This window comes from Chaetodon auriga, chromosome 16 (assembly GCF_051107435.1).
Source record: "Chaetodon auriga isolate fChaAug3 chromosome 16, fChaAug3.hap1, whole genome shotgun sequence".
Classification (NCBI taxonomy): domain Eukaryota; kingdom Metazoa; phylum Chordata; class Actinopteri; order Chaetodontiformes; family Chaetodontidae; genus Chaetodon; species Chaetodon auriga.
This window is the reverse complement of record NC_135089.1, coordinates 4,106,553-4,119,239: the sequence shown is the minus strand read 5'-3', so window position 1 is coordinate 4,119,239 and position 12,687 is coordinate 4,106,553. Positions and strand designations below refer to the sequence as shown.

The 12,687-nt window shown below is 43.6% G+C and overlaps 1 protein-coding gene across 1 annotated transcript in view; it reads left to right on the top strand.

Annotated features, from left to right (window-relative positions):
• Window positions 1–12,215, top strand: part of ngfra (nerve growth factor receptor a (TNFR superfamily, member 16)) — a 29,529-nt gene extending 17,314 nt beyond the window's left edge. The window contains exons 4-6 of the mRNA XM_076753082.1: window positions 2,128–2,368; window positions 3,944–4,164; window positions 8,363–12,215. Coding sequence (XP_076609197.1) covers window positions 2,128–2,368; window positions 3,944–4,164; window positions 8,363–8,415 — 515 coding nt within the window. The 3' untranslated portion in view covers window positions 8,416–12,215. The remainder of the gene's footprint in view (window positions 1–2,127; window positions 2,369–3,943; window positions 4,165–8,362) is intronic.
• The last annotated feature ends 472 nt before the right edge of the window (window positions 12,216–12,687 follow it).

The following is a 12,687-nucleotide window of genomic DNA, read 5'->3' as shown; positions in this document are numbered from 1 at the left end:
GACATTTTAAGAGGTGGATCTCTCAAAGTCTGAGCAAATAATGTGAAAAGTATTTGCATTTCTATAGATGTCAGAGGAGTGAAATGAGAATTTTTTATTTCAGAGAACCAACCGTTTGAGTCATTACTAACTTATGAAGTCAGTAAGTTTTTAAACCACTGTACAGTAAATGTAAAACAGGCTATGGATGTGACCTAGTACTCATATATATAATAGATGTATTAATTCTCAGTGACGAGGGCTGAATCAAGTTACAATACGTGGCAACCAGTAAGCAATCTGAGTCACCCACTGTAGTCACCATATTGGGCTTAACCATCAAAAACAAAACAATTGTAAAGTAGGACGACCCCTAAAGTTTTCGGGATAGCGCGTCCCAGTCTGTGGCCTTGAAGGAAGCCTCAGGGGTCTCCACAGGGTTAATCCTGTGAGCGCCAGTACGAAGCTAATGAGGAGCAGCCTGAGGTTCTGCTGGGAATAAGAGGCTCAGATCTGAACCAGGCTGCACATTCTCCGTCCCCACCAGGCTGCTGAGCTCAGAGGAGTTTTGGTTTTGGCTGGACAGGCCCTCTCCTCAGCCTGCTGTACCGTGCCCTGAGGGATGAAATAATCTGCGTGACAACTCTGAGCTTTTCCGCCATCTCACACAAATCACCGCAGTGTTACTTACAGAGCTTTTCCAAACAGAAGCATAATATGACAGGTCTGTAGGAGAGATTTGATGGGTAAACTGCGTTGTCAGGACAAGTCATGCCCATCAGAGTGGCCATGGTGCTGCTGCAGCATGGGGAATTACACTGAATCATTAATGGTGCTCACAAAGAAAGAGGAAATAGGACAATTTATGAAAATGACTCTTCTCTCCAGGCTTTGCAATGATAGAAACCAGATCCATCCAGTAGCACAGAGCCTTCCTGCCTCTCTGGCCTCAGCAAAGGCTAAATTCAGAGCAATGACCTCCCTAAAGCTCCGGACTTTGTTCTGCACAGATCCATATGGCCTTAATGTCATGCAATGTGCCGAGATCACATAGATGGGGACGTGTTGAAAAGGGACCTGGTGTGCAGGACCAGGCCTTGCGTGGGGTGGGCTGGTGGGTGACTGATACTTTGCCCCCCTCATCGAGGAACATTCCTTTTCTTTCTGCACAGAGCAACTCACCCAGAGCCCATCTGTCTATCAGAAACAGCTGCCGCATGTGTGCAGTGTATCAGACATCTGTTCGGGGGCTTGGTGACTACATCCCAGCAAACAAGCTCTCACAGATAAGATGTGAAAGTGTCTCGTCATGATAGGAGTGCTTGGTCTGTTGGTCCAGCACTTTACTTCAGGCTGAAATCACTCAACAACTACAGGAAGGAGTGAAATTGGGTACATATATTAATGTAGAACTTTGGTGATGCCTTGACTTTTCCTCTAGTGCGAGCATGAGGATGACATTTGCGGTTTTGAGTGCCATGTTTGAACAAGTATCCATGAATTGCCATAAAATTTGGTACAGATGTTCACGTTCCGTAGAATGAGTTATAACATCTTTGGTGATCCCTTAACTTCCCATATCATCGGGTCCAATTCCAATTTGTCAAATACTTTTATGACTAAATGCTGAAAACTAATGAAAGCCTAAGCTCTACTTTGTGTTTAGAGCTAATGTTAGCATGCTAACACACTCAAAAAATGGTGAGCACAGGCAAAGATAAGATAAAACTTTCTCAGGGATTAAAACAAGTTCATCTTTATCAGCTGCAACATTACAGTGATTTTTGTCCATTTTATCATCCAGTGCATTTTTCTGAAAGGTGCCACTCCGCATAATGGGTGCTTTTACTCTTTTGATGCTAATACTTAAATTTAAAGGCGGAATGACTCATAATATTCCCTCTCAAACATCACTTATGATGCTCTGGAAGTGTGTATCTGCAGAGACCCTACCCTCTGCCTGTATTTTGCTGTGTTCGGGGCTTCAGCCTTTGGGCAGTGGGTGTGTAGCCCCCAGCCAATAACAGTGAGCAGGGTGTAAAAGCAGGATTCAGTAACAATAATAACAGCCCCAAAGAGGTGCTAGCATGGCTATAGATTCTTTGTTTTGTTTCTTTTCTCACCGATCCTCCTTTCTCTCCCATGCAGATCCTCTCCTCCCAACATATTTCACTCCCACCTCCGATATGAGTCTGTCCACCCCCTCCTTCACCAATTACTTCCCCCCTGATGGCTCCAATAGCCCGATGCCAGGAGGAGAGACGACCACGTCCAGCGCCGGCTCTCCTCGCTTCCTCGGCCACGGGCTCAACGAAAACCTCATTCCCATCTACTGCTCCATCCTGGCTGCCGTGGTGGTGGGCCTGGTGGCTTACATTGTTTTTAAGAGGTCAGTTGGTAGAAGGAGATGAAAAGCTGCTTTGTGGTTCAGTGGGCCTACATTAGCACAACTGAGTTTTGCACCTCAGCCACAGTATAATCTAGGGCAAACAGTTGATGGAAATGATAGTGTGGTGGGTGGTGTTGGGTGGTGCCCCAGGCTAAAATGGCAGCGAGGTTGGTGCAATATTCAGGCCTGCCATGGTTGAAGAGGTTTTGACCCAATTCTAGACAATCGCTCAAATGTACTACAATAAGTTTTAGCTAAAAAAAGAAATAAAAAAGTCACTCAATGCATTACAGAGGTCACGCACACACATATTACAGAGTACACGCAACCACACATGCAAGCACTCACACAGACAGATACAAGAGCTAAGGCACATTTGAAGCAAGTAAACAAGCTCATTAGAGGCTGTGATTGTTTGAGAAGTGCCGACCAGAAGAAATTCAAGTGCCAGATCTGTCGGCAGTCACGCACACATCTGGCTGGAGCTCCTCAAGTCCGTATCATCATACATGAACAGACTGTAGATGATGTGGCTTCCTTCAGCACCCGGTATTTTATAAGCAAACACTTCGAGGTGTTAACTGTGCCACTCAATAACTCATGAATATTTTAGTCATTGATTCGTGAGTCATTCATGTTCTTAAGAACAGCTTTTTCATTCTTTCTGAACATATTCTGAGCATCTTATTATAGTTTCAGATTCTGCTCTCAGGCAACTATGCGGCACATGATGTACTATTGAAATATGTGGGAATTTCAACATTTTAAGGGTTGTATCTGAAATAACTCCAACAGAAGCATAAGTTACAACTTACCTCTAACCCTTAGCAAGTATAAGTCCTCCACATGACGTTACAATATGTTATTGGGCTAGTAATGCTACATGAACAACACCTTTCTGTTGTTGTTTCGTGATTAACGTTAGCTATGTTTAGCAGTTAGCTTCTTCGCTATTACGAGAGATAACACTGACATAAACACCTCATCAAGAATAGTGCTGTTCACTGACTGACCGCAGGGTGGGAAAACAGCATTTTCTGCAGCAACATTTTGGTTAGCCTGGACTTCCCGTCGGAGTAGTTAAGATGAGCCTTACATTTCCATGGTGCAACCAAACATCAACATGACTTTAGTATCAAACTAGATTCATGTATTATTTTGTGTGGACTTTGAACCCAAACCTAAGAGAGAACAAACGTATACGTGGTGCAACGGGCCGCTGGTCACTGCAGCTATTAAGCTAGTTAGCCGGATAGTCTAACGATTGGAAATGCTAAAAAGGAGAAGCCAAAGGATCTTCCTGGAAAAAACAAAAAAAGTCAAAGCTTCATAAAAGCAGACATAATTTAGTTTAGAAAAGTGGTTGTTTGCCCACTGAGATCTTTCTTACCACCACACTACCTCTGAATATCCGACAGCAATCATTTAAAACACGGTTATCGCTTAAATCTATTGCTTTATAACGTTAGCTCGAAACTGCTGTGAAATCCGAATATCTAAAACTCAGATAGCATCACATAACTGTATTATATTGAGCGGATCGTTATCTTCCTCTGACATGCCACTTCTCCACAGGTGGAATAGCTGCAAGCAGAACAAGCAGGCAGCTAATAACCGTGCGGCTACAAACAACCAGATGGTGACGCCGGAGGGAGAGAAGCTGCACAGCGACAGCGGCATCTCGGTGGACAGCCAGAGTCTGCAGGAGCAGCAGCAGCAGCAGCAGCAGCAACAGCAGCAGGCCCAGGCTGAAGTCCAGGCTCAGCCCTCACGCTCACACACACAGGAGCAGATAGGTAAGCCTTAAACTCACATTTTAATTTGGCGATAAACAGGAGTATGTGAATATTTTCATGATGCAACCAGGTTATTAGTTACGGCTGGGCTAGGGCTAGTATAATCATTGCATCCATCTTCAATTTGAGCATTTTATATGGAACAGGTGTACAGGTGTACCTATTGGTATAGGAAAAACATTTTAAGCATCAGTTATGAAACCCTAAGGTTTGTCAACCTATTTGCATTTATTATCTGTTAAAAATAAAAACATCTGACAGCTGGCCCTAACCCACGACTTTATATTCATCACAGAAAGTCCAACTGAACACAAGGCACTCATCCAAGTCTGAATATATTCCTGCTTCACACCACGGCACTAGCTGCCAAAGAAAGTCATCATCAATTACATCAAGATACTCTGCTGAGATCTTGTGAACACGTGTGGTGGTTTTCCAGCGTTGTGCAAACCTTTTCCGCAGAGCACAGACACATCTCAGGGGATTGAGATCAAAAACTATATATCATCTGCGAGCAGGACGGACACCTAGCTGCCAGCAGCAGATAGGTGAGGCCAAATCTTGAATGCACTCATGATGCATTAGACTCCAGGAATGTAGAGATTATGATTGTGAGGCTCTGCAGTGGCGTGAATGTGAGACTGAACATTCAACTTTTGCTTGTATGCTTTATGTGTTAGTTTGACTTTACGGCTCCTAATCACAAATGCTGAGGCGCACCATCAAAATGAGGCTAAAACAGTCACTGCTGACAGATACAGCTTGACACAGTTTCTATCTTAGTGCACAGAATATGACTTATGATGTATAAGGAAAGTATGTAACTGCATATGTTTGATCTATAATTACCTCGTACTCTGTATCTATATTTGTGTCTCTTTGACTCAGGGAGTATTTTGGGTGCATGTCTGCAGGACTTGTGAGATTAACTCACTAGATCATGTCTGGCTTGGAGGGATAACAACAACATTATGCACTTTACTGATCTATTATAACGCAATTTGCCATGAGCTTAATTTACTTCTTTCAGTGCAGTGCAGTTCACTGAGAGAAACAGTGTTTAGTTGTGTTTTTTACCATTCTATAAGTGCTACATGAAGATTTAATTTAATAAGAAAATGAACCAAAAATCCCATGAAAACACCAAATGCATCGAGCATGATGTTGATGTTCCTAAAGACCAACCTTCTGTCTCGATCCAATTTAAATCTTTTAGTAATCAATGTATGTGATCAGGGGATTTCACTCACTGCTCAACGCTTTGTACCAGCAGTGAGGTGCATAAGAGGGAATCTGCACTTCTAAAGGAGGATAACCTCTAAACATCTTGGAGAACAGAGGGAAGTGCTGCAGGGATGAGATGTGACTTGTGTAGAGGAGTCTGCCTTCCCTCAATGCTCAAATCGTGCTTACGGTGCAGAGATGAAACCAGCATTCTTACTCGATCTATACTCATAAACCTGAGAGGCTTTTTACCTGAAGAAGGAGTCTCAAGTTCAGCCGTGATCTTGTTATTCTTTTAGTCATTCGTGCTCTCTAAGGATGTTTCCTTCCTAGTCTTATTGCGAATTATTGTACAGCCTAAAAAATGGTTATACATGGATAATAATGTGCTAACAAGCCAAACAGCTGATAAATCCTCCCTCGAACAATCCCCACCACTGTGTCTTTTCTGGGATACCCATTACATTCTAATGAGGCTTGGGAAAAGCTTATTTTGTTTTGTGTTTTGTTTGAGTCCCCCTTTCCATTCTTCCACTGAACAAATGTAAAGCCTGCTTGCGTGTTGAAGAAAAGAAGGAATTTCTTTTGGAGGAACGGCCCGGGATTGGCTCATTGAGAAGATGACTGCCCCGTTAACCCCGTCGCCTCTTTAACTGATTGGCTCATTAGCAGGTGTTATGAGATGGGACGCAGGCCTGGTCTCACTGCCTTTCAAAATCCGATCCAGCATCAGCGTTTAGCACCTGCTAATTGGCATTAGCACCGTCTCTGGGTGCGGAAGGCATTAAAAAGGCAGAAAATTCCCTCAGGCTGGGGGTCGGTGGTCTATCCACAACCAACTGGGTCTGTTAAAGCACGCGAGAGGCTGAGAATATGCACCATAAATCCACAATAGTCGCAGGGGGTTTCCTGTTGCCAATGAACCATATTTTACTGGCAGCTAAAATAATGGGAACACCTCCAGTCAAAACAAGTCAAATAAGCCTTTAAAAAGAGAAAGAAAGCAGTCAAATTGGCCCGTGTTTTGACTGACAACATTCAGAGAGGGTATTCCTTGCATGAGTCACTGGCGAGGGGTGAGAGCTCCGACATGAAGGGTGCTCGGCCTCATTTCTGTCTACTCATCTCCATGAAAAAGCACCTCTCCCTGCCCCCACAACCTCCTTTGCTGCCTGCTTTCCCCTCTGAGTTGTGCATATTGAATGTGTTTAAAATTTAAACAAAACTCTAAGCCCTCACGTCACCCACCCACTCATCCCTGTCCTGTGTTTCACCTCACAGTCTACACAAAATGGAGTCAAGGCAAATGTCAGTCATGAAATGAAAAAAACAATGAAAACTGTGCAGCAGCAGGCATACAGTCCAGAATATAAGACACAGATTCATATTCATCAGAATAAAATGTAAAATCAGTACATGGTAGCTGTTAGCATCTCCACTTTTGTAGCAGGCAGCATGTTAGCATGCTATTTTGAACACAGCGTCAATACACAATCCTGATTGATGCACTGAAGTACGTGACATCGCAATTTACCTGCAGAGTCTGTCCCACAGGGAAAAGTTTTTCGGGCTTTTAAGAGTTAAAGTTATCATTCATAATACCTCTCAAAAAGATGCAAAATGGCCACGAGTGAAGGGGCATTTACTTGTCCAACCACATGAATCCATTGACTCATAATCTATCCATTGGAATTTGGTGTTTAAATGCAAAGGTAATTAAATGAGTTGCGCAATGAACCATTGCCCTCAGGGAGAGGTAAAAGTACCAATATGAGAAACAAGTAATGTGTTTTTCAAATTAGTAAAACAATCCTGGTGTCTCTAAAGTTTTCCCCGGGCGCTCTCGTGATTACCACGACGGCATCTGAAAGTCAATCCCAATCAGCACATTTGAAAGCTTTATCGTGACTCAGGGTCCAATCAGGACTGCCTGAGCGTGCTGATTAAAAAGAGAAAGAAGAAGAAAGAGAAAGCTTTGCTGCGATTTGGAGTTCACATTCTCAGGGCAGACTGAACTGGTTCAGTGAAAGACAGCTTGTATTGATTCTTGGGAATAAGATTGGACCCTTTAAAACATCAGAACTCCACGTGGCCGTTATTCCCGACGTTGCCTTTAAAATGAGCTGCATTGCCAGCTCAGGCAGAGCTGCACCGAGGCAGAAAGCGCCGGCCGCTGCGCTACAGATGGCTTTGCGCTGGCCAGCGTCAGTGTCTCTCTGCTCTTTGTCACTGATGATGTCTGCAGAGTGTCTGTTTAAACAGGAAGGAAGAGAGTGGAGCGCTATGGACCGCAGCCATCAGAGGACAGAGTCAGTGTGGGCAGAAACAGTGAGCAGAGAGGCTGGCATAGCAACCCAAGTGTATTTAATAACAGAAAAATATGTACAAAAGATGGATGTTAGGAAGGGAAAAGGGAAGAAAACAACGGAGGTGTATGACGTTATAAGTCGACAAAAGAAGCCCCCTGTTCCAAAGCTTTAAAATAGACCCTCTTGTACTGCACTTCCCTGGCACATGGATGCATTTATAAAGGCCAGAATACACCCACCGGACTCGGGGGTCCTCTCAGAAACGCCTCTGCATTCCCGAGACGTTTCCATGGCTTTCCCCAATTGACAGCAGGTTAAGAGGTTTGTGGGAAAAGAGAGCATTTGTCTCCCATCCTCATCCGGCTAATGACTCCAGTTTGAACAGGTTCGGATGAGTGAGTGACACCACAGGGCCCCCTGCAGGGAGAAGTGTGATTATCAGGGGCTTTTCCAAGCAGAGGGACTTTAGGTGTGCCGGTTTGTTGGTTGATATGAAGTTATAAACTAATATGAAACCAATCTAGGTGCACTTAGTCAGATGACTTACTAAAGAGAAGCTGCTCAGTGGGAAACAAGTCAGAATCTGCCTCATTGTGTGAACCACCGCTCATCTAAATATCACCTGTCTTCCTCCTGACATATTTCTGTCCACTTTCTCTCCTCAGTGGTGAGGGTGGACGGCGGCCCCCAGCCTGACACGCCTCCCCCTGAAGTCTGAGGAAGAGGAGGAAGAAGAGGAGGCGACATGGCTGAAGACAGGGAGAAGAGAGTGAGGACTTGAACGGTGGACCAAAAAAGAAAGCGGGGGGCCCACATGGGAATGTAAAACTGACTCTGATTCATACTAAATGTGATGTGGCCACAGAGCACAGACGTGACTTGTATGGACCCCCCCCCAGCACCTTTGGGCCACAGTTTGACTCTTCATCCCTGCACATAGAGCCCGACTCTATCGATCAGCGTGCCTGGACACGACCTCGACGGCAATATCAACCACGATCTGGACTAATGTCACTGCAGATACATAATCATAGATATATGCCAGTGCATCTCGTATTAACTGACTATTCCAGTATCTAATATTGACAAAATTCTCACTAACTGCCAATTTAGTAACCTTCCTACGCTTTCCATTCTCCCTCTAATTCCGCAATCACTAGCCATGAAACGTATGTGCCTGAAAGGTAAATAGGCAGAGAGGTTCTCCATTATCTCCCCTTTCTTTTCCCCGTGCATCAAAGACACTTTTCTCCTCTCACATCTTCCTCTGTGGCGTCCCGTCCTCAGATAATCCTCGTCTTTCTCCGTAGGATTCGCTCCATTACACCCCCACCGTCATCAGCTGTACAAAAAGCAGCGGGGGAGCCGTGAGTCACTCCCAACTTCATCTGAAGTTTCTTTTATCTTATCACCGCAGACGCATTTCATGGCATGTTGTCTTGTAAGATGTTTGCGTCATTGTTTGAGATTGGCTGCGCTGACTGATGCAGGTGACTCATGTTTGGGAAGAAAGGTCAACTGCCATGTGGTCCAGGCGTAATGAACTATTTTTCTACCTGCACTCTCTAACCCATCGCTCACATAGACCCCTTCACAGGGATTGTGTTTCAGTAATTTCATACTCATAATGTAACGCACCCCAAATGTTTGCCTCCTGTTTGTGGTGCATTACTTTCATGTTGTGGCTTCGGTTACATGGCTGATTCAGCAGGGTGCCTCCACGGTCCTCGAGGGAGCCTGGATGTGCGACATGGGAGAACCATCTCTGGACCGTGGAGCTCTGCTGACTCACTGCGATGAGTTGACGTGTCTGAGGGGAAGCAAAGATGACCAAAAAAGGAGCTGTGACGCCATCAGCGACCCAGTAGACAGAGCTGCTCATTACACAGAGGCTTAAATGAATTTTGGTACTGAAAAAACACGAGAAAAGGAATCCCATCTGTCAGTGTCATTACACTTACTGAGTGGAAAATTGGGACACCCCTCAAAGGCAAACTGTTTTCGCTGTCCTCAGCTCAGTGACACCACCACCCTCCACGCGCTCACTCGTACAGTCTTGCGTACAGCTCCGTCTGCGTGATGGAGCCTGATAAGCAGGGTTGAGGCGCTAATGCACAGGTGGTGGCGGCGCTCACGTCAACACGGGGCCCATTAGAGAGACGTCCTGACAGGCAGGTAGTAATTACCTCAGGGTTTCAGCTTCATTTACCCTCTGCTCCGCTCGGCTCAGCCACTTCTCATCGGGATTAATGCTGCGGACGACAGAGGGGCGACACGGCTCTCTTTGAAGCCCCAACATGACATTACAGATCCCTTATCCGAGTCCGAGGCCACTGACATTTACTATATTGCCATGGTGATATAAAAGCACTTAGCAGCGAGGCTGGGTGGCACCTTTTATCACACAGGACCACTTTTATGTTGCCCCCCTGCTGCTTGCAGTAACTGTAAAAGCAGTTGACATAGATATCTTGTGAAAGAGGAGTACTGGAGCTGAGCTTTGACTGCAGTGCTTTAGCATTCATTCCTACAGGGGTACTTTCTCAGGGTCCCTCTTGTTGTGGTGGAAAAAAAGGAAAAGAAAAAAAAAACCATCGAGATCTGGAAAGGATTTCTGTAAACAACCTGTAGATGTACGAGTAGGTAAGTAGAGATATAAAACAGCGGAAAAATGATATAGCTACGGGTCGACATGCAGACTAGCTAACGCGATTCAGACACAGATGGATTTAAAGTAATAAAGTAAGTAATAGAGTTTGACATTTTCATGCCAAGACTGAGATGAGAAGATTGATTCCACTCTCAAATCTCTGCAGTAGATATAAAGATAGTGGCAGCAGCTGGTTAGCTTATCTTAGCAGAAAGACGGGAAATTAAGGGAACAGGCCTGGCTCCGTCCAAAAGTACCAAAATCTGCCAACCAGGCCCTCTAATTAAAACTTTCTATCTGATTTGTTTGGTGCATGAGTAGCATCAATCTTGTCATGTAGCTCTTGCAGCTTGCTTTAAAGGAGAAATGAGATGTGTTTGCTTGTGAGCAGAGTTTAGTGAGCAATAGCTGGATAAGAAATGTCAGGCAGACAGAGAAAGTGAGTCATTGTATGCTGTGCGATGCTGCATGGATGGGTCACATGGTCACCAACATCTCAAGACAATTAAACTTTCTGCTCTTTTCACTTGTGATTCATCCTGTATCACTGCAGCGTTATGAATGGAAACAAACCAAATGCTGCTGTACTTCTGCTCGCAGCTCCTCAGTGGATGTGGGCGTGCAGTGTGGACATGTGACCACACACACACACACACACACACACACACACACACACACACAGTGTATGATTCACTCCTCCATTGAGAGAGCCGGCATGATTCATCCTGATCCTTGCTGTGGCAGTGACATTAAAGCAGACGCTGCTACAGTATGATTGACCAGAGTGTTGATTTAAAGAAAGAAAAAGCCTCCTGCTCGATTCTGTCTCCCCCTGAGGCCCAATCAGCCCTCCGGCAGTGCACTCATCTACCCTGAACCGACTTATTCTCTTTCTCTAGCAGCTTGTGAAATGAGACACACAGTGTAAGAATGTACAACCCAAATATAAACAGAAATATGCAAGACCCATTCAAGGAAAAGGTTTAAATTTGCCCTCATTCTGTTGTCGTAAATCGTTTTTGTCTTTACATTTTCCTGTTGGTTTATATTATGAATAGTATTACACTTTTGGACTCAGTATTTTTTCTAACTGATATGTTATTTTGTAGCACTTATTAGATGTAAAATGAATGCACTCAAAGAGTGTACCACAGTTCAAGTGCCTGTGTACAGTGTCGGGTGTCTTTAAGTTCAGAAGTTTGACTATATTTTTGGCAGTTTTTCCCACTTACGTTATGATTTTATGTGCATTTCTTTGATATTTTGAGAGCTAATGAAGGTTTTTGGTGAGCAGAAGTCAGAGCTAAAGATGAACCTTGGAGACTCAAGCAAACTGTATAAAACCTGGCACCAATATAGAGAGACTTACAGTACAAATAGGTTGCCAGTGAACACATACTGTATGTTAACATGCTATAAATACTGGCAACTAATATGGTCATGTAGCATTACAAAACATATACATGTCACCTAAGACTTCTATTCTAAGACTCACATATGCTAGTTGTCAATAGAATCAGCTCTACTGTACAGAGGTCTGCATGTACAGTAAGTTTCATCATTTACCTCCATTTCAGAGGCGGCAGGACATGTAATATGCTGTAACATGAAATCTGTGGGGGGGTTCACTGTGATATTATTACAAACATGATACTGATAGATCAGGACCTGCTCCCGAAGAAGCTGAATGTCACCTGTACTTACTTACTAATGTAAAATGCATTGTGTAAATGTGAATTTCTTAGAGTTGATACAAGATACAAAAAGACACCATAAAATGTAAAAAAAACAAACAAACAAAAATAAAATCAAAAATGTGTGCAAATGAAGTGGACATCTATAATACAATAAACAGAGATGTCATTGCATCATGTGTCCGGTTTGTGTTTGGGGCTAAACTAAGGCTGGCTGTGTTTGCATGTGCAGACAAATCTGATGTCAGGTGTTCGTTTCGGGAAATATGCTTAATTTTCTTGCTGAGACTTGGTGAGAAGATCGATACTCACACGTATTTTGAGTAAATACACTGTAAGAAATGATTCTGTGATGAGATAGATTTGAATTAATGTATTAGGTAAAATATATTCAATATAATTGTGTCTTTGATTTTGTGGCAATTATTTAATTAACTTTCAAATAAAAATGTTTGGAATAAAATCCACTCATTGTAGTTAGATAAAACATAAGCATTCTGTTTATTTAATTCCAAACAGAGAGAATATTGAGTGAATTCAAATCAATGTAATCAGGCAATTTTTAATTGAAAAGCACTTCCTGCCAAAGTGCGTTTTTTTTTAAATGCAGCGGGCTATCATCTAGCCACAAGACATTTGAAGAGAG